At 37.7% G+C, this 22,503-nt stretch overlaps 2 protein-coding genes across 2 annotated transcripts; one reads left to right on the forward strand and one right to left on the reverse strand.

Moving 5' to 3' along the window:
- Nucleotides 1–2,630: 2,630 nt before the first annotated feature.
- LOC149818582 (tRNA (guanine-N-7) methyltransferase) lies at nt 2,631–3,638 on the forward strand. The gene has a single exon (XM_089985174.1). The coding sequence runs from the start codon at nt 2,696–2,698 to the stop codon at nt 3,524–3,526; it is 831 nt and encodes a 276-aa protein (XP_089841300.1). The 5' UTR covers nt 2,631–2,695; the 3' UTR covers nt 3,527–3,638.
- Nucleotides 3,639–7,433: 3,795 nt separating this feature from the next.
- EMB506 (Ankyrin repeat family protein) lies at nt 7,434–22,247 on the reverse strand. Its single transcript, XM_089984430.1, has 7 exons — nt 21,754–22,247; nt 18,496–18,575; nt 18,184–18,282; nt 17,993–18,091; nt 17,807–17,905; nt 17,613–17,711; nt 7,434–7,910 (listed from the first exon to the last, which is right to left on the reverse strand). Exons 1-7 carry the CDS (start codon nt 22,097–22,099, stop codon nt 7,806–7,808), a joined length of 927 nt encoding a protein of 308 aa, XP_089840556.1. The 5' UTR covers nt 22,100–22,247; the 3' UTR covers nt 7,434–7,805.
- Nucleotides 22,248–22,503: the final 256 nt, after the last annotated feature.

The following is a 22,503-nucleotide window of genomic DNA, read 5'->3' on the forward strand; positions in this document are numbered from 1 at the left end:
CCATATCCTGACCTTATAGGGTTTGGTAGCGGTCGGGTCCGGTCTGAGTAAACCCGACCCGTTGACACTCCTAACTGTGATTGGTAGTGATAGGATCTGAAAGGACTTGGTTTCCTACTTTTTTTTTAAGGTTATCACATTGTAATCATTTTGTAACCTGGTGGGGTCTGCCTAACCCTAACTTTCTATTAAAAACAAACAAACAAAAAAGTTTCTCTATAATCTTTTAACATAAAACTTAGTATTCTTGTAATTGTATTAATTTAGTAGGACAGAGGTGATAGAACACTGAGCTCTGCAATACCAAGTTAATGAAAGGCCCAAGATTGATTCGAGCTCGAATACTTGAGCTCAGCTCAAAGAATTACCAAGTTGATCTTGAACAATCCAGGCTCAAGTATGGTTCGACTCGTGCACAACCCTATAGGTGGTGGGCACTGATGGATATGAATCAACACTTAAGATTTTTTTTTTTTTTTTTTGTGGGGGGGGGGGGGGGGGGGAGGGTGTTCCGGGAGAAACCACCGGTTTTTGGGGTTGCCAAGAGGTGCAACATTGACCATGCCTTGTTCCATAGAGCAGATTCAGTGATCACCAAAGTACTTTACAAAGTACTTGGGCCATACAAAAGCACAAAAATTCGTAGTTTGCGTAGTGATTTTTTGTGCAGCGGTTTTCTCCATTGTGCAAGGCGTTTTTTTTTTTTTTTGTACTTTGTGTGACCCGACCGATCACATAACCATGCCTCCTTGTTTTAGGGTTCTTGGTGTAAAACTCTACAATTACTTCCTCCTTGCCCACCGAAGTGGTATCTGATGTGGTAAGCGGGGTCCTGTGCCAAGCTGAAGGCCTAGGTTCAAATTCCTCAACCACATGGGGCTTAAGAGTTATATGGTAGGGGTCGGACTAACCCCAGTTGGACTTCCCCAAAATAAAAAATAAAAAAACTCTCTTTACACATGAAAACAAAATTCTTTAAAAAATTTCCCCTTATGCATACATGCAGAATGCGCCCTTAGGGCAAGTTTGAAAGCAAAAAAAAAATCTCATAGAAAAAGATATTTTTTTTTATATTATAATTTTTCTAAATAAAAAAATTTAGCTTGTTTGTGTAGCATGAAAAACACATAATGAAAAAATGTGAGAAAAATGATAGGGGGAGGGTCGATCAGTCCCCAATGATAGAGAGAGAGGTGGTCGACCACACCCAAGAGATAAAGAGAGACCTGAAAATGGTGGTGGGTGGAAGGAAGATGGAGGATGCTCTTCTTGTGGCAGATGAGATGTTTTGTGGATAGATGATTGCCCTAATAAAAAAAAAAATTGATAGAAAAAATTCCTCTACCCCCAATCTGGTTTTTGTTTGCGTTTAAACTAGACTGAGATGCAATTAAAATATGTTCATGTGAATTAAAACTTTTCGTCTCTGGTAGGGGCAAGAAAGAAAAACAAAAAAGTGTAAAAAATGCAAGAAGCTACTTTCACTGGGTAAATGTCAAGTATTAATATTGAGGATGGCAGTGGACTGGTGGAAAATGGGGGCCCACCCCGCCTGGTCCATCCTTTGAACTGAGGATGGAGGACATGAAACGGGGATGGAGATTCAAATCAAAACTCGTATGGAGATAGAGCCTAGAATGGACTTACTCTTGCCTCCATGCTTATTAAGGAAATTACTATTATACCTTTATACATATTATAAAATCCTATATATATTCTTAACCCAAACATAAAACGCTTTCTCAAATCTCTTCTCCCTCTAACGAGATGCACCAGCACCCATTTTTCGTTTCTCCTTCCTCTAACGGTGGAAGGCAGAAGGCAACTGTGAAAAGATCAAGAAACAAAGGCTAAATGTTAAAATCAAAACCGGCATAGGGATGAAGGTGAGGATGGATGGCAAAATTTTGAAACGAGGCGGGGTGGAGATCTTGCCCTCCCCCTGCCCACACCCCGGTCCCTTGCCATACCTAGTTAATATCATGATATTTTCAAGATTATATTAGTGTCTAAAAATATTGCAATAATATTCAAAATATTGGTAATACTTTGTTACATGGGTTTTTTTGCCCAACTGACAAAAACCCTAGTGGTATCCATACAGACTCATATCCATACCCAAAAAAATTAGTGTCTGTAAGTCAGGTCCCATCTATTAGGGATGGCAGTGGGGTGGGGCGGGGGACAAGGTCTCCACCCCCGCTCCGCCTCAAGATTAGAACCTCCATTGCCGCCTCCATCCCGGATGGAGATGGATTTTAACCTCCACCCCCGCCTTCATCCCCGCTCCATGTCCTCCATCCCCGGTTCAAACGGGGATGAGGCGGGGTGGGACGGGGCTATTGCCGGTAAAAGTGACAGGGGCGGGTCGGGTCGGGGATCGGGGCAGGGCAGGGAAAAGTGTACGTACATCCCCACCTCCACCCCCGTTTCATACCCTTCATCCCCGGTCCAAACGGCGCGAGGTGGGACGGGGCCCCGCTTTCCCCCCGTCCACTGCCATCGATTACTACATTTTTGGGTTTCATGATGTCACTATCTGGATCTAAACATAGGCCAATACATTGATAACAGTACTAAAGGGTCCAATTTCATAGCTGGACGCTTGAAGCATCTTGAACGGACCCTGGTGAGACTCGAATCTTCAGAGATATCCATTCCGCAAAAACCCTAGCCGCTCTCTCTCTCTCCAACTATGCCGAGCGACACCCCAAATTTACCCACCACCACCGCCGATGACGCCGCCGCTGCCGCCGCCGCTGCCGCCACCGCCACCGTCAACCAGAACCCACATCGCCACCCGAGGAAGCGTTTCTACAGGGCGAGAGCCCACAGCAACCCCCTGAGCGACTCCCACTTCCCCGTCCCCCTAACGCCTTCCCACCTCGACTACCCTCACCACTTCCCCTCTCCGCCACCTCTCCCTCACCAACACCACCACCACCTTATCCGCTTCGCCGACGTTGGCTGCGGCTTCGGAGGCCTCCTCGTCCGCCTCTCCCCCCTCTTCCCGGACACCCTCATGCTCGGCATGGAGCTTCGCGACAAGGTCACCGAGTACGTCAAGGAGCGCATCTCCGCCCTCCGATCGGCCCACCCCGGCGAGTACGGCAACATCTCCGTCGTCCGAACCAACTCCATGAAGTACATCCCCAACTACTTTGCCAAGGGGCAGCTCGCCAAGATGTTCTTCCTCTTCCCCGACCCCCATTTCAAGGAGAAGAACCACCGCAGAAGGGTCATCAGCCCCTTCCTGCTCGACGAGTACGCCTACGTGATGCAGGTGGGCGGCATAATTTACACCATCACCGACGTCGAGGAGTTGGGGGATTGGATGAGAAAGTGTTTGGAGGAGCACCCACTTTTCGAGAAGGTCGGGGGGGTTGAGATTCAGAGTGACCCTGTTGTTGGGTTGCTGAGTGAAGCCACCGAGGAGGGGAAGAAGGTCTCCAGGAACGGTGGGAGAACGTTCAAGTCTGTGTTCAGGCGTGTTGCTGCTGTCACAGAAGATGACGGTGATGAATGACATTGATTTATTGTTTTCTTTTTTCTCCTGCTTTTCAATTTTTGCGGGGGAGAGGTGTAACTGTGTTAATTGATTCAAGATGATAAATGAATCGGTTTTCCTGATGTTGGTATCGTTGTTCTAGTGGTTCTCTTACTCCTTCTGTAGAAAATTTAGGAGGGCTTATTCTAATGGTGATGAATGGCATTGATTTATTGTTTTTTTCTCTTTCTAGTTTTCAATTTTTTGTGGGGTTGGTTGGGAGAGTTGTAACTGTGTGTTAATTGATTCAGGGTGATAAAGAGGGTGGTTTTCCTGCTGTTGGTATTTTGTTCTAGTGGTTCTCTTACTCCTAGCCTAGAAAATTTAGGAGGGCATTGATTTATTGTTTCTTCTCTTTCATCATCATCGTCAAGCCTTATCCCAACTACATGGGGTGAGATTCATGTTTCTTCATTCCTGTTTATCTAAAGCTAAAACTTCAATCACTTTACAATCTTTTATGTCACCTGGAACTACCTCCTTCCAAGTTTTCATTGATCTTCTTTTCAATTCCTACTTGTACCATGTCAATCTTTTTTTCTCACATATGCCATGTCAAAACCATCTTAAACAACATTCACTTATTTTATCCTCTATTGATTCGACTCTTAGGTGCATTCTAATAGATTCATTTTTTAATTTTATCCTTATGACCCCGAACATCAATGTTATACGCATCTCTGCAACATGTACTTTATTCTTGTCATTTATTTAGTTGTCCAACATTCAACTCCATATAGTAGTACCGGTCTTATAATAGTCACGTAGAAACATCCTTTCGGTCGTAAAGGTACTCTTTTATCACATAGCACACCACTAACTTGTCTCCACTTAACCCAACCAGCATTGATCATATTAGTGATATCTTCTTCAAATCCCTTATTTTGTTGTAATATAGCCTCTAAATATCAAAACTTGTGACATTGTTGAGTAGATATCTCTTGTATAATTGTATTCAAATGACATTGCTAGCACTAGCTTTTGTATTAAACTTGCACTTCATGCATTCAGTTTTTATTCTACTAATTTGTAAATTATTTCTATCCAGCATGCTCCTCCAAACTTTTAGTTGATTATGTATATTGACTCTATCTTGACTAACCAGTACTATACATCTACAAAGAGCATACATTAAGGGTGCTTCTACCTTGATGCAAAACGTTATTTCACCCATAACTAAAGCAAAAAAGTATGGGCTTAAAGTAGACCCTTGATGTAACTCAACCCTAATTGAAAACAACCTTGTCTCTCCACATATAGTTCTAACCATTGTAACTGCCACTGCATACATATCTTGAATTATTTTAATATATCTACAAGGGATTTGTTTCTTCCTTAGTACCGACCAAATTAAATTCCTTGGCACTCTATCGTAAGCTTTCTCCAAATCGATGAAAACCATATACAAATTTATATCATTCTCTCTAAATCTTTCTATAAGTTGTCCTAATAAAAGAATAGCTTTTATCATTGACTTACCTGGCATAAAGCCAAATTGATTCTGTGATACACTTGATTTTCTTCTTTCTTCTCAAACGTTGTTCTATTATCCCCTCCCACAGTTTCATGGTGTAGTTCATAAGTTTAATATCCATTAGTTAGAACAATTTTGAATGTCACTTTTATTCTTATATATAAGAATCAAGATACTCCGTCTCCACTCTTCTGGCATTTATTCTGTAGATAAAATATTATTAAACAATTTAGTTAACCATGTTATTTCGTTATTATCCATTGACATCTAAAATTCAATAGGTATATCATTCGGCTCGAGTGCTTTATTATTCTTCATCTTCTTTATAGTCATTTTCACTTCATCAATTTTATTTGTATTGTTCTACCTTATTATTTCATTCTTTATTTAACAGATGACAAGAATATTTTTCCTATTTTCTTTAATTGATCATCCTTAACTAGAACTTTTTCATCGTCATCCTTAATATACTTCACTTGGCTTAAATCTTTTGTTTTTCTCTCTCGACTTTTAACTAGTTTATATATATATCTCTTTCACCCTCTTTTGTATCTTAGTATACATGTTATAAGCAACATACTTCGTCTTATGATTTTCTTTGCTGCTTTCTTTGTTAATTTATATTTTTCTCAATTCATCATACTTTTTGTCTTTTTCAATTCCGTAATTGATTTTTAAACCTCTTCATTCCACCACCAAGTTTCTTTATGCATATAACATTTGCTATTAGTCTTATAAAGTACTTGCTTGGCAACCAACTTGATTCTACCTGTCATCTGTTGCCAAAGGTGGTCAACATTCACCATCCAATTCCACCATTCTTGTTCAAATAATAATTCTTTCATTTTTACATCATCAACTTTGAGATCCTACCACCTAATTCTTGGATTTCTCTTTATATCTATTTTAATTATCTTGCTCTTTATATATAAATCCAAAACTAATAGTCTATGTTGAGTAGTATTCTCTAGGAATTACTTTGCAATTCTACACATTTTAGCTCTCTTCATCTTAGAAGAAAATAATCAATTTGTGTCGAGTGTGTTGTTCTCTTAAAAGTTATCAAGTTCTTGTCTTTCTTTTGAAAAAAATGTATTTGCTACTGCAAGATCAAAAGCAACTGCAAAATCCATAATCCTTTCACTTTGCTCATTCTTATCTCCAAATCCATATCTTTTATGAATTCTCTCAAATCCATTCTTTGCTCTTCTTCTTTTCAATTTTTTGGGGGTTAGTTGGGAGAGTTGTAACTGTGTTAATTGATTTAGGATGATAAAGAAAGTGGTTTTCCTGATGTTGGTATCTTTGTACTAGTGGTTCTCTTACTCTTTGGGTAGAGAATTTAGGAGGACTTGTTTTAATGGTGATGAATGACATTGATTTATTATTTTTCTTTCTTGTTTTCAATTTTTGGGGGTTGGTTAGGAGAGTTGTAACTGTGTGTTAATTGATTCAAGATGATAAGTGAAGTGGTTTTCCTGATGTTGATATCTTGCTCTAATGGTTCTCTTATAGAAATTTTAGGAGGGCTTGTTCAGTGGGATGAATAACTCGAAAGAAAAAACAAGGTCCCTTTCTACAGGTGGTAAAGTTTGTCCCTGCAGCTGTCCTTGCTCCTATTGTAGCAGTCCTATTTTTTCAAATTTTAGTTGGTTTTGCATGGCTTCATCTGTTTCGCATTAAAGGATGTGGCCCATGGATGAAACAAGAATGGAGACATGTTAAAGCACATACTTATCAAAGGGGTCACTGGGAGTTACCAACTGGGCAGTTATAAATACCCACAAAGAAAATGAAGAAGGCACTTTAGTAAGCTACAGGGATACTCCAATTCACTCTCGTCATGTCCTCTTATAGATTATTCTTTATGGAAAATTCCACAAAAATGGCATGTCTAGTGTCCTTTTTTCTGTGTCCTTGTGACATAGCCATTAAGAATGTGCATGCCACGATGAAAGCAAAATATCAACTTCAAAAGTGCTTTAAAGGAGCCATCCTAAACTGAAACAGGGATCTTTTAGCAGATGAGGATTTTATTTTTGCACTGCAAACATGAAAAGGGAAAATAGAATTGAAAAGGGAACACATACTGTTTATTAATCATAAGATTCCTGAGCTCTTGCAATAAGTTTAGATAAGAAGTCATCATGCCAAAATTATTTTCTATTTTCCTATGGAAGAGAAGAGAACACCGAGAAACATGCACACAAACATATTCACACTTGTAAACGAACCATAATAACCGACTAAACAGCCATAATGATATTCTAATGGTTCTTGACTGCATTGTATGTTCTATCTGGAAACTGTCTAGCAATCATGGCCTACTTGTTCCCTTGTAGCCTGTTGTAACTCTTATGAGTGCGTGGTGGTATTCTGCGGTGTTCTGCGTGAAGGAAAGTAATAACCGTATTTCTTCAAAGAATCAAAGAATCACATATAGCCTAGTAAAATATATTGGAGGTGGAATACAAAGAATATGTTATCAGCAACTGAAATAAAAGGGCCTAAGAATGAACCAATGATTCGTAACATAGTTTACAATAAAAATGACATTCATATAATCTAGTGCTCTTCTTTAGACAAACCAAAGTGACGCTCTAATATCCCCAAAGGCTTTCAACATCAACAGCCATATCTACAAACAGGTGTAGACTGCAGAAAACAAAATTGGGCACTCTCTATCTACTGTTGTTTCACATTTAAGTGGTCGAGTATTATCTCCAAACTATTGCTGTCATAGGTTTCAAATCTATGTTTCCACCATAGACAGATGTGCTACTGTCAAAAATCCATACCAGCTGGTACTAGCTTCAAAAGCTTGGCAAGCTCGTATGACTTGAAATCTTTTCCAAAACTCAAACTCAGGTCCAAAGCTGTCTTCCCATTCTGGAACATTGAAAACCAAAAAGGTATACATTTCTTAGTATCTGAAATGTGTGAAAAGCAAGGAACACATAGTTTCCTTAGCCTCTTATGAATTAATGCTAGCAATACATCCATCAAATATATCTGAACCATGGTTGCCAGTTGAGGAAGCGGGAGCGGGAAGCGATACGGGAAGCAGGAGCGGGAAGCGAGGCACTTTCAAAATTTTAGGAAGCGGGGAAGCGTGGGACCACTTAGGAGCGATTCGGGAAGTGTCTCGGAAGCGACCTAGGAAGCGTCTCGGAAGCGACCTAGGAAGCGTCTCGGAAGCGAGGGGGAAGCGAAAAAAATAAAAATAAAAAATAAAAATACAAAAAATTTAAAAAAAAACAGGGGAAGCGAGGGGGAAGCGTGGGGGAAGCGAGGGGGAAGCGTGATGGGAAGCGCGCTTCCCATTAAAGGGAAGCGCGTCCCCCATTAAAGGGAAACGCGTCCCCCATTAAAGGGAAACGCGCTTCCCAAAAAAGGGGGACGCTTCCCCCCACGCTTCGGAAGCGCGACGTTCCGCGCTTCCGAAGCGCGCTTCCCCTTTTAGCTAGGCGCTTCCGGTAACCCTGATCTGAACTACCATAGTGCCACAAGATACACATACCAAGGAGGTAGTGAATGAATGTACATGCATGATAAAACAATAAAAACATCTCAGCTGAACACGGCATCACGAGAGAGAGAGAGAGAGTAAATTCCTGCTTGAAAATTTTATGTTCCTGTTTTATACACATTCCTATTAAAAAAAACTCCCTACTTATGTTCAATTATAACTTTTCAAATTCAAAAAACCCATGATTTTTGTGTTTTCCAAACATATCCTAAGACATAATAACTTGAATTAGCCACTAATACTTGACTGAAGCAAGTGCATCTATACTTATGTTCAATTATAACTTATCTTCAAATTCAAAATACCGTGATTTTTGTGTTTTCCAAACATATCCTAAGACATAATAACTTGAACCAGCCACTAATACTTGATTAAAGCATGTGGATCTGTGCTTGCATGTGTGCGTCAGTGTCACCAAGCTCACCAACTTTAAATCTAACTCATAAATTTCAGAATTCCATGATAATTTTTTCCATTGGATAATGCTACTGAAGGTATTTTCAAAAATCAGATTCATAAAAATCACCTTGTAAAAATTTACTAGCATCCGCAAAATGAAACTAATAACTGCAGCAACATGGCAGTGTGACATTTGTTTAGGGGAATAAAGTTCGGCGATTAACAAGTTCAAATGTTTTTTCCTTAAAGTTCAAATCCTAATAGGCAATGGAATTTTAGTAGTTTTGTGGCAACACAACAACAACAACAACAACTACGCCTTCATCCCAAAACAATTGGGGTCGGCGATATGAACCAACAAAGAAAATCATTCTGGGTCTTCCACATGAATCCTTCTCCATTCATTTCTATCCAATGCCATGTCCTCGGTGAGGTTCAAAGCATTCATATCCTTTCCTATCACCTCCATCCATGTCTTCCTAGGCCTACCCCGACCTCTTTTAACTAATATATTTTTCCATTTCTCCATCCTTCTAACTGGAGCATCATTAGGCCTTCGTCGAATATGTCCAAACCACCGTAAACGATTCTCTCTCATCTTATTTTCAATGGGTGCAACGCCTACCTTCTTACGTATCTCCTCGTTCCGAATCTTATATTTTATTGTATTTCCACACATCCATCTCAGCATACGCATCTCAGCTACACTCATTTTTTGAATATGATGTCTCTTGACAGCCCAACATTCCGTACTATATAGTAAAACGGGCCTAATAGTTTTGTGGCAAAGTACAGTTCATTTATTAGTAGGACATTACGATCTAATGACTATCACATATGGCTTAAACATTTTCATAAAATTACTAAAATATTCTTCGTGACAACCACTAATACATGCAACTACGTGTTTGACTCAATCAAATTTGACTATGACAGACTACAACTATAAAATATTTCCATCCAGATGTCAAGGTTCCATAACCTAAAATCATGGCATCAATAATATAAATTCAAATTAGGTTTATAAAAATCATTCAAGGAAACCGTTTTCTAACTAAAGCAAGAAGTAGGAAAAAATGTCTAAATAAACAGTCCGAGATAAATGTTCCGGATCCCAGATTATGGTCAGAGGACAGTTAAGATAGAAATTAATCAAACATATTTTCATGGTCTCGGAAGTCGTTCCTGAGGACCTAATGATGTAGTCAATATGTACAAGAAAATAAATGAATCCAAATGAAATTTCTGTTTCTTTTCTCAAGAAAAGATGAGAGGTTAGAACTTGGAAATATTTACAAAAATGAACTATTAGCCTTCAAAGCCTCATTCTCAACTTTTATAAATTTATACTCAGAAGATTATTTAATTTAACACACTTGTATTCTTAATCTTTTATTCTTGGTGGGCACAAGAGGGCGATATCTGGTATAAGTTTTCCCAACATGCCAAACCAATAACCAGAATGGAAAAACATTATTGGGTGTAATCTCTCTCTCTCTCTCTCTCTCTCTCTCTCTCTCTCTCTCTCTGGTATGTCTGTCAGCAATTGGAAATTCAAGAACAAGGTTGTTAGAAAGGTCCAATAAGCAAAGCAGTGGCACTCTCAATCCTAGGTTCATATGTGAACTTGAATCCACAGAAGGATTAGTAATAATCATGGAGGGATAATGGTTGAAATACACTTCTCCTCTTGAGGATCTCTTTAACTCTTCCAAACAAGAATCTGTTGTACCCTCATCTCGAGACACCATATGGAGACATGGTCTTATGCATTGATAATTAAAACCTGTCAACATTAATAATTCATCTTCAAAGCATGAATCAGAGTTACCGGAAACGCCTAGGCAAGTGGGGAAGCGCGCTTTCCTGAAGTGCATTTCGGAAGCGTGAAACATCATGCTTCCGAAACGCGCTGGGAAGCGCCATTTTTTTGGGAAGCGTGTTTCTCTTCTATGGGAAGTGTGTTTCCCTTTTATGGGAAGCACACTTCCCTGTGCTTCCCCATCACTTCCCCCACACTTCCCTCTCTTTCTTCTAGTATTTGTGAAAATTATTCTTTGACTGTACTCTTATATCTCTTTGTAGTGAGGAGGAGCAAGATTGGTATTGCATTCATATGGATGAGAGTTTAGCTGGTAGCAGACTACTAGGAAGTAGATGCATAAAGTCAAGAGCAGGTTGAGCTGATATATGATCATTTCTAAGCATTGATTACTTGATTCAAGTTAAAAACCTAATCAAAATCCTTCTCTATTAGTTGAAACAGCCCTTATAACTGGAGTAAGTGGTGATCCATACTTGTTAAGGTGAACCATTCATGTATTCTTTAGTTGTAGACTGGGGATCCTAGCTTAAGGCATACTCTTCAATGACTAGGGAATTGCCACAAGGTTTGATGTATTCTGCATATCGAGCATTCACAAATAACATGACCCCACTTCATTTTCTTATAATGCTTGAACTTGTATCTTAGGTCAATTGGTGCTATAAAAACAGAGCCACTCTGCTATTCTGGTAACTGAGGCTGCTAATACTAGGAAAGTGAACATTTAATCACTGGCGGGATGAGTCAGAGTTGGAACAGAGACGTGCGTAGCATATATATTGTGCTTACTTTTATTTGCTAGTTTTTGTCACTTGGCTCGCTTCCCCCATTTATGGTTCATTTTTTTTGTATTTTTCATTTTTATTTTTATTTTATTTTTCCTTTTCTCGCTTCCTAGGTCGCTTCCGAGACGATTCCTGATTCGCTTTTAAGTCGTCCCACGCTTCCCGCTTCCTAAAATTTTGAAAGTGCCTCGCTTCCCACTTCCGCTTCCTGTATCGCTTCCCACTCCCACTTCCTCGACTGGCAACCATGGTGTGAATATTTATGGACTTGCCCGTTGCTGTGGTCAAAGTCAAATACTCTTTAAGTATGTGGACATGCTTATGATTTTTCTTATGCAGTTCACTAGGATTATCCTCAACCAGTAATCCCCAAATTCCAATTTAACATGCCAAAGTAAATGGAAATGGACAACAAAAAGTGCAACCTTATTACATGAACTGCATGAAATGGGAACAAGTGCACAAGTCAAATCACATTTGGGGACTGACCAAAAGGTCAGGCCATATAAGATTAAACAATTAAACACATCTAACCCTATAATTTGCATTTTTCATAGTTAAAATCCAGGCACATGATCATATATGGATATATTGTTAAAATACGTAATCTCATATAATATCTCATATGTAATCTCATAGACATGTAATGTTTTATCTCCTTTCTAGTTAGGATTTTTCGTTTAATTAATTCTAGTTAAAATACAATTAGAATTAGCCAAACCAGTCCATCATTGGACTGATTTGGCCTTTACCTTTTTGACTAGTCAAAAAGGTACCTTTTTGACCAAGTCAAAAAGGTAAATCCAAAAAGAGCTGTTGGACTCCCCAACAGCTCTATTAGAGCCGTTGGAGAGTCCAACAGCTCTCTTAAGGCTTCTCTCTACCTCTCTATAAATATGGGGCTATTCCCCTTGTAAATACTTACTCTTGTTTTGGGTTTTTATCTCAAATCAATAAAATTGTTTATTTTTCATTTTTATACCCGTTTCGGGTTGTGTGTATTCTTAAGTTCTCTTTGTGAACCTTTGTGGTTCTTATGATGTATTTGTGAGAACTTGTTGAGAGACATTTGTTGTAGCATATTTTTTACTTTCTTACATGGTATCAAAGCAAGGTCGGTGGACGTGTATTGGGAAGCGTGCCATGCAACTACTCTTCAAGAAAGTGAAGTCTCTTTGAAGGAGTGCTCGTGTGTAGCCTTGAAGGGCGTGGAAGGCTACTTGTTTTCGATCTTTGTGGTTAAAATATTCCTCTTCCCACTTGCTTTTCTTCTTCTCCTCTCATTCCCAATCTTGTAAAATGGATGACAATGATAATGTCACCATTAAGTCCATAAAACTCAACGATTCAAACTATGTAACATGGGCTTCAATCATGAAGCATCTTATTTGGGAAAGGGTCTATGGGGCTTAGTTGATGGAACCGATAAGGAACCTAAACTAACGCTCACTAAAGAAGAAGGTGGAAGAGAAGTACCACTTTTGGAGGTGGAAAAAACTAAGGCCATCTCCACATATGAAAAGGAATGGAAAGAATGGAGAATGGGTCACGCCAAGATCATGTCTTGACTAATTTCTAGTGTAGACATAAAGAAGTGTTCAAGTCTCGCAAAATTTGAACATGCTAATGATGCGTGGGAATATCTTAAGAGAATGTATTCTCTTAAAGATATTGCTCATATATGTAACTTACAAGAAAATGTTCGGAATATGGTTCAAGGAGAGAGAAGTATTAGAGAATACTACAATAGCTTATCCGAACTATGAGAAGAGTTGGCTCTTCTTGAACCAAAGTGGCATTGTCCACAAGACATTGAGCTTCGCCAAAATCAAGTAAATGCGGAGCATTTTTTTCAATTTATAAATGGGTTGAGACCCGAATTTAAATCAACCAAGTCCGCTCTTCTACATCGGGGAAATGTTCCCTCTATTGAAGATACCATTGAAGAGCTAAGTATGGAAGAAAATAGACTCAAGAAACGAGTCGACAAAAGTGATGATGATACAGTTTTAGCTGTATCTAAACCAGGTAATCACATTCGCACATACAAACCTCCACATATTGGGAGAATAAACAATGAAAGGCAAGGAGGCGATTTTGAAAGGAGAAAAGTTATTTGTTATTACTGTCATGAACCCGGACATGTTAAAACTTACTATCCAAAGTTGAAAAAAATCTTATGAGAAGAAGGTAGTTGTTGTTGAATCAAAAGAATCAAATGAGACATCCATTGAAAACATGTCCCTGTCTCAGCTGGTGGAGGCTCTACAACCTCTTCTTAAAGGAACTTCTCCCTCAGCTGGAGTTGCGATCTCTTCTGTTGGCACCTCCGATCCAGGTAAACCCCTATGGCTTCTTGACTCTGGTTCTTCTTTTCACATGACACCAAATTTAAAATTACTGTCGCATTGTTATGACTTAAGTGGATTGAGTGTTTTTACTGCGGATGGAACATCCCTTGAGATAAAAGGAATAGGAAATTTCGAAAATAACTCTCAAAACTCAAAAGGATTTTGTGTTCCAAAGATTAGATATATCCCCAAACTTAATCTAAATCTCTTATCTGTTTCTCAATTAACTGATCATGGGTGTAATGTTTCCTTCTCTTCTCATGATTGTCAAGTACAGGATCACCAGTCAGGGAAGCTGATTGGGGAAGGCCATAGAGAAGGAGGCTTATATTACATGGATTTTTTGGAATTACCCAAGAAAACATTATGCTGCAATGTTCAAAAAGTAGGCTTGGATCTTTTACACCAAAGATTTGGTCACCCTTGTATATCCAAGCTTCAGTACTTTCCAAACATGGAAAAATTTATAATTTTGAAACTTTCACTTGTGAAAAATGTATTCTTGGAAAAATGAAACAACTAGCATTTCAAGAAAGAACTTTTGTCTCCACTCGACCACTTGAATTAATTGACTCTGATGTTTGGGTTCTCAAACACAAATTTGTTCTCTTTTTTTCAAATATTTCATAATATGGTCAAAAATCAATTTAAGAATGATATTTCAATATTTCGTATTGATTCAGGGAGAGAATTTTTATCAACTGAATTTAAAGAATATTTGAACTCACATGGAATTTCACACCAAAAATCTTGTCCCTATACCCCTCAACAAAATGGGTTAGCTGAGAGAAAACACAGACACATTATAGAAACAACTAGAACACTACTTATCACACATCAAGTTCCTAAAGTTTTTTGGGCCGAAGCTATTTTAACTGTTGTGTATCTTATTAATAGGATGCCCTCATCCTCAATAAAGAATATTTCTCCTACTGAAAAGCTTTATAAACAAAAACCTGATTATTCTAGACTGAGGGTGTTTGGGTGCAAGTGCTTTGTTTTTACAGATAAGAATGATAAATTCTCTCCCCGTGCTATACCCTGTACTTTTTTAGGATATGCAAATAATAAAAAAGGATACAGATGTTTTGACCCTAAAAACAACAAGTTATACGTTTCAAGGAATGTATCCTTTCTAGAAAATGAAAGTTTTTTTGAAAACAAAAATTCTACTGAAATAGATGAGTATTCCTTCTTGTTGAATCTAGTTCCAAAGGATAGTGAAAGAGAAATTGATCTAGATGATCAGATGGATGTGATTGATTCTGATCCTCATAGAAATAGTCAAGATTGTATTCAATACTCTAGACGAGGAAATTTAGAAAGACAGTGTGCCCTGGATAAATACACAAGGGAACATGAATCTGCCTCTTCATCTAGAAAATCCACTAGGATCTCGAGGGTTCCTGCAAAGTTTGTGTCATATCAGTCTTTTTCACCAAAACATCAAGCCTTTATTGCTCTAATTCATTCCTATGAAGAACCTCCCAGTTATGATATAGCCAAGGATCAACCAGAATGGGTCAAGGCTATGAAAGTCGAATTAGAAGCCTTAGAAAAAGCAAATACTTGGACCATTCAAGACCATCCTCCAAACAACAAGAAACCTATTGGTTGTCGCTGGGTGTACAAGGTGAAAACCAAGAGTGATAGCACTCTTGAAAGATTCAAGGCCCGGTTGGTGGCAAAAGGCTATTCTCAAGAATATGGAATAGACTATGAAGAGACTTTTGCCCCAGTAGTTAGAATGACCACTGTTAGAATCCTAATAGATCTTGCATCAATAAAGGGATGACATATCTTTCAAATGGATGTTAAAAATGTTTTTCTAAATGAAACTTTAGCTGAAGAAGTATACATGGACCCACCACCAGGAATGAATATACCTAAAGGGAAAACACTTCGCCTAAACAAGGCTTTATATGGTCTCAAGCAAGCTCCAAAAGCTTGGTATGATAAGTTTAGTAAGGTTATGCTTGATTTTGGTTTTCGATTTTGTCTTACTGACACAGCTTTGTTTGTTAAGAATTCTGATGCAGGTATTATCATCCTTCTACTCTATGTTGACGACATGATCATCACTAGAAGTGATAAACAGGGAGTTTATGATATTAAAAAATTTCTCAAAACACATTTTGAAATGAGTGATTTGGGTTTTTTGAAATATTTTCTTGGTATAGAAGTTGCCTACTCACCTAGAGGTTACTTGTTAACTCAATCTAAGTTTGCATTAGATATTGTTGTCAGGTCAGGTATTTCAGATGAAAGACATGTTGATACTCCTGAGATTGTGAATGTCAAAATGAAGATTGATGATGGAGAGCCACTCGAGAATCCGACTCCGTATAGTCAACTTATTGGGGCTCTATCGTATCTATCTATCACAAGACCTGACATTACACATGCGGTCCATACAGCCAGTCAATTTCAACATGCTCCAACTTCTGTTCATATGAGAGCAGTTTTATGTATTATTAGATATATCAAAAATTCTATTTTTCGAGGATTATTTTTATCTGCTTCCTCTAACTTAGAATTGCTTGCTTATACTGATGCAGATTGGGGTAGTGATCCAAATGACCGCCACTCAACTACAGGTTTTTGTGTCTTTTTAGGAGAATCCTTGGTGTCTTGGCGATGTAAGAAGCAATAAAAGGTCTTTCTCTCATCAACTGAAGCTGAATATAGGGCAATGGCTACAACTACTATGGAATTAGTCTGGCTTCGACGTCTACTTTCCGATATGGGAGTTGAAAGTCCAAAAGCATCAAATCTGTGTTGTGACAACAAAAGCTCTATCTATATTGCAAGCAATCAGACATTTCATGAACGCACCAAGCATATAGAAATGGATTGCCATTATGTTCGAGAGGAATTTTTGTTTGGCACCATCAATCTTCCCTATGTTGCTTCAGAATATCAGTTGGCCGATTTCTTCACCAAGCCTCTCGCTGCTCCTAGGTTTCACTTTCTCTTAGGCAAACTTTCGGTTATTCAACCGTAAGTTTGAAGGAGGGGGTGTTAAAATATGTAATCTCATAGACATGTAATGTTTTATCTCCTTTCTAGTTAGGATTTTTCGTTTAATTAATTCTAGTTAAAATACAACTAGAATTAGCCAAACCAGTCCATCATTGGACTGATTTGGCCTTTACCTTTTTGACTAGTCAAAAATGTATCTTTTTGTCCAAGTCAAAAAGGTAAATCCAAAAAGAGTTGTTGGACTCCCCAAGAGCTCTATTAGAGCCGTTGGAGAGTCCAACAGCTCTCGTAAGGCTTCTCTCTACCTCTCTATAAATATGGGGCTATTCCCCTTGTAAATACTTACTCTTGTTTTGGGTTTTTATCTCAAATCAATAAAATTGTTTATTTTTCATTTTTATACCCGTTTCGGGTTGTGTGTATTCTTAAGTTCTCTTTGTGAACCTTTGTGGTTCTTATGATGTATTTGTGAGAACTTGTTGAGAGACATTTGTTGTAGCATATTTTTTACTTTCTTACATATATCAGAGAACATGGAAACAGTGGCATATTAATACACTAAATTGTCAAAACGCATGTTAATGCAGCAAGACTAGTAAAAACTAGAATTTTCAAGGAAACAAAGCAAAAGAATAGATCACATTTGTTGAATCTATAATCCAGCTGACGCATAGACTTATCCTGGATAGATTTATCAATGAAAGAGGACATGATATTCACCTTTGTTCTCCTTGTCTTGTCAGCACCATTCACCAGCAAAACTTTTGCTATATCTCTACACCTACTTTGTATGGCTACATGCAGAGGGCTCCAGCCTTCCTGTAGCAAAAAAATGATTTGTCATCTATATTGAAAACATCTCTATTTAATGCGATGTTCAGCAGAAATAAAACAGACTTTTCCAACTAACTCACATCATCTGCAAGGTTTACATCAACTTTATATTTGATCAGTAACTTCACAAGCTTCAAGGAGCCAACTTGAATAGCATAGTGCAGTAATGTAGCACCATCCTGTAACAAGGTGGAATAAGCAGCTAACAAACTTTTTCTATCTTCTAAATTCAAATTGTCTCAAAAGAAAATTAATCATAGACTTACCCTATCTCTCACATGAGGATTAGCACCTGCCCTGAGAAGGTGCAAAACTACAGCCTCTTTTTTAACCATCACTGCTCTGTGAAGGGCGGTGAAACCATCCTGTGATATCGAATCATAAAGTTGCATATTTTTAGGCAAGCGAAAGCTAAATACAAGACGGAAATTTTGCATCTTAAAATTATTAGAATCACCTTATCAGCAGCATCAATATCATAACCATTTTCAAGGAGCTTGTCCATGAAATCTATCTGGTTAGCTGATGTAAGAGTATGGAATGGACTCCATTTTGGCTGCATTAAATTTACAATTTTCATAAAAAATGTACAAGTACAAAAATAATGAATTAATTGCAAAGGAATCAATCCTGATGCAACATAAATTTGTTGATGGTACATGAAACTAAAATTTTTCTTACTCAGAAAATTTTCTGAGCTAACACTCATTGCTACATAAATCTTAAAACAGATAAGGCCAAACCAAGAGAAAGATATATTAGAACTAACCGATGATATTTTGATCAGAACTGGGGACTCATTCCCATGCAAAATTGCTTGTTCTTCTGGTTCTAATAGCAGCTCAACCTCTGAAACAATTTAAAAATTCTTTTACATGTTAATCCTAGCTGCACTAAGAAATTAAACACCAAGACACTAAATACTGAGTCACTGACACTAAAGTTTTATAAGCTTATCAAGCAACATGTTAATCGAATCCCCAACATGATCTGCCGCATCAGGCAAACATTAAAAGGTTACTTTACCTGAAGTGAAACTAGGATCCAAGACTTAATTCTGAATTACATGTGTTTAAGGTCACATTGGAAAAAGAATATATGATTAGAAAAGCTGAACGCTGCTTCCCAATATCTGCAACACTTGATAGAATTTGAAATTCTCAAGAAAAACTTGTAAATTGCTGGTTAGCTAGAAGAAACATTTTAAATTGAAACAAATCTCAAAAGGTGGTAAGTGATTGTCTTCCTAAGATCATTGAGGTCCATGATCTCCAATCCATGAAACCATAGAAAAAGTAGACCTGCATTATTACATTCTAGCTCACAAGCTAAGGTCAATAAAGAATAGAGCCTCAATTCATGAAATGATACAAAGAGAAGATATGACTATGCTAGTAAAGGGCCCTTTGAGGGAGGGCTATCATGTCCCATGACCATATTTAGCTTGCACTTTTTTAATCATAGGCACCAGACTCAGAGAAATAATTTTAGAAGCCTCATTGCAGACGCATCTAGTCCTGACATGAGGAACCACAGGCATTAAAGAAAAATAATTGCATTATTCTTGTGCCTCTAGCAGGAGCAGAAATGAATAACTAAATGAGACATGGTAGGGATGTGAAGGTAAATCTCTATAATTGTAGAAACTGAACCTTAAATTGAATCAACAGTAGCAGATGGCAACAGTCCGAGTTGGTGTTTGAATAGTGAGACATCACAGCCATGTCATATGAACACTGTTGAAGGGCATGGATGGATATACACTATTCTTGTGCAGTGTCTCATTGAAGATAGTGCATAAGGGGATGCAATCACTGTCACCGATATCGATGATATTTTGAAAATATCTCGTGAAATACCGATATTTTAAGGTAGCCGATATTAAAGGGAATATCTCGCACTATTTTCAAAATATCGCCAAAAGACAAAATATCACGATAATATTGCAATATTTTTGGGAAAAACTCTTTTGTTTTTAGTTTACATTTCCTATTGTTTTGTTTCTTTTATATTTTAAAACCTATAAAACATGTTTCTTTATATTTTTGGAAGAAAAATAATGCAAAACTTATTATTTTCTTAGTTTTTTGTTGTTATTTATATTTTTTCAATTTTTTAAACTCCCGAGATATTCCCCAGATTTATAAACTTTTGAAAATCTCCAAGAAATACCCTCGCCGAGAAATTACCTTTAACGATACAGGTGACTAACCTGAAGTGAATGTGTATCGCCAAGTGACTTCTTTCTTAAGGACGATTAAACTTCACCAGTGCTCAATACCAATAGCACAGACATCTTGTTTTTTGAGATAAGGTAAGCCTGATTTTTTTTCCTGTATCCTTACAATAGTTTCTGCTGAGTAAAACAGGATGAAGGCTATAAATAGACAGATCAATAAGAAAGACTCAACTCTTCTATCTCCAACAAAGCATCAAGAGCAGAAATTACAGTTGTATGAATCATAGTTACAAATATCGGTATCAGCTACATCACGGCGAGGTAATCTCTCACGATAATATAGGTTTAGTTGATAAATCTTGAGAAAGTCTCAAAAAAATGTTGATGCTTAAAATGTTTTAAGAAAACTTAAAATATCATAAATAAGTAAGAAAATAACATGTTGAAATAATAAGGTATAATAAAAGAGATAAAGAAAAAATATAAAAGAAAAAAACATATTTAAGATATAGAAAAGAAGTAAAAAAGAGTAAAAGTAACTGATAATATCATGATATTACTGTGATAATATCACAATATATATAAATTTCTGATATTTTCAAAATATTGCCTTTAATATCGTTTTATGAATTTACATCTATATTATCACTATATTTTCAAAATATTGCCTGTATCTGTGATTATGTATGACACATTATTCCTATCTATGGAACTCAGTCTCTTACCAAGATGATTTCCATCCCATGTTGACCTGAAGGAATCTAAAGTGATTACTGATTGATACCATTATAGTCATATACCAGTCATCAAAACATTCCAGAGGTGGCATGGTGATTTGCATGTATAAGGGTAATTTTTTGTCTTTTGAACTAAGGACACTGATCAAAAGAAGACCCGCAGCTTTCAAATTGAACCTAACCCTTGAATGAACACCTAGAAACCAGTGTCTTCCTAGGGACAAGGTCAGCTGGAAAGGAAGCATTTCAAGAGAGAAGGTATGTACCAAGCCGAGAAAAGCTTCCCAGCAGAAAATAAGACCAACCTCTCTACTTAAGTCTACGAAAAAGCAAGCGGTCTGCCTAAACACGCAAAGCATGTCTCTACTTCCTCCTCTAAGAAAAAGCCCACCAAACATGCACATGTAATACATACAAATTAGGGACCAGGTGAGAAGATACTTGAAATTGTTGACCAGTGTTCTCTTTGTGATCCAGGAAGCTTGTTGCATTCCAATATTTTGGTCAAGCAAATCCATAAAATCTCTCTTGAATGCCATTGCACATGGACCTTGGTTACCATCAATTGCGAAAAGAAATCCAGTGCACTTCAAACAACAACATTTTCATCAAATTAAGGCCATATCTGTGTCTAGCAAATCAAATCACCTCATTCATTACCATCTTATGCCCTCGAGAATACAAAACAGGAAAGATACTCCATTACATCAACAAAGACATTCCTTGCAGTAGAACACGTAACCTTTCCTCGTTTTAAACCATCTAATTCTTCTCCACTAAGAATTCTACAGAAATTTCAATTGTCTTCAATCCCCAGGATGAAATACCCAGTTCTATGGGCTACAGATTACGAAAGCAAAAAACTGATAACAGGTCATATTTTGATACAATGGATTGTACAAGACCAACATTCAAATATGATCTATTTTCAGATAACAGCTCCGCCAGATATTAACAAGAAAATGCCGTAGTTAAAGTGACCATCTCATAATCAATTCATGCTTCCCAATTCAAACACCCCATTTCACAAATTTACTCAACTAGAAGTACATCAGTATTGGCAAAAAATTACAAATCAAGGATAAAACAGGAGAAAAGAAAACTAACCAACCTTTTATGAACTCTTTTTGCCTTTTCTCAATAACCTGCGTCTGAGCATCCTCATTTGCCTCTGAAGATATACTTGTTTGCTCTTCAGAGTCACTAAAAGTGGTCCACTCATCCTCCTCATACTCGCTTTCGTCACCATCAACTGGGGGCTCCCATTTTTTCACCTTGGTCCTTCCTGCTTGGCCTTTATGGAGTGAAGATGGTCTCAAAATTGTGTTGGTTGGTCTATTAGAAGTGGCGACAGGGAAGCTTTTAGGATGCAGGAGAAGGGTATGGCGGGAAGAAGGAAAAGAAGAAGCGAAGAGGTGGATAAGGGCGCGAGGGGGTGAGAAACAGAGCACCACCATCGAAAAAAATCAACACCAACCTTCAGTTTTTTTCTCTCAGAAAAAGAAACACCAACCTTCTGTTTTGCTAAGACATTCCTTTCTTGCAGGCAAAAACGCGAAGATTTCTCTCTCTCTCTCTCTCTCTCTCTCTCTCTCTCTCTCTCCATCTTTTCTGATGGATCAGATAAAGGCAGTCAATGGATCGGGTTTTATCCGAACCGACCTGGTTTCTCCGGATACGGATTTGGACCCTAAAAGTTAATCGGAAATATATTTATGCTAAATGGTTTGAATTTAGGGCAGACGTGGCTAATACCAGATCGGGCTAGTGGTTGGAGAAAAGCTCATATTAAATCCGATTTTTTACATGTATACGTCCCATCCAAATATTTGTCAGATTTGATAGCAGAACTCAACACCAA

The sequence above is a fragment of the Nuphar pumila genome, chromosome 13 (genome assembly GCF_984573655.1).
Source record: "Nuphar pumila chromosome 13, dmNupPumi1.hap1.1, whole genome shotgun sequence".
Classification (NCBI taxonomy): Eukaryota; Viridiplantae; Streptophyta; class Magnoliopsida; order Nymphaeales; family Nymphaeaceae; genus Nuphar; species Nuphar pumila.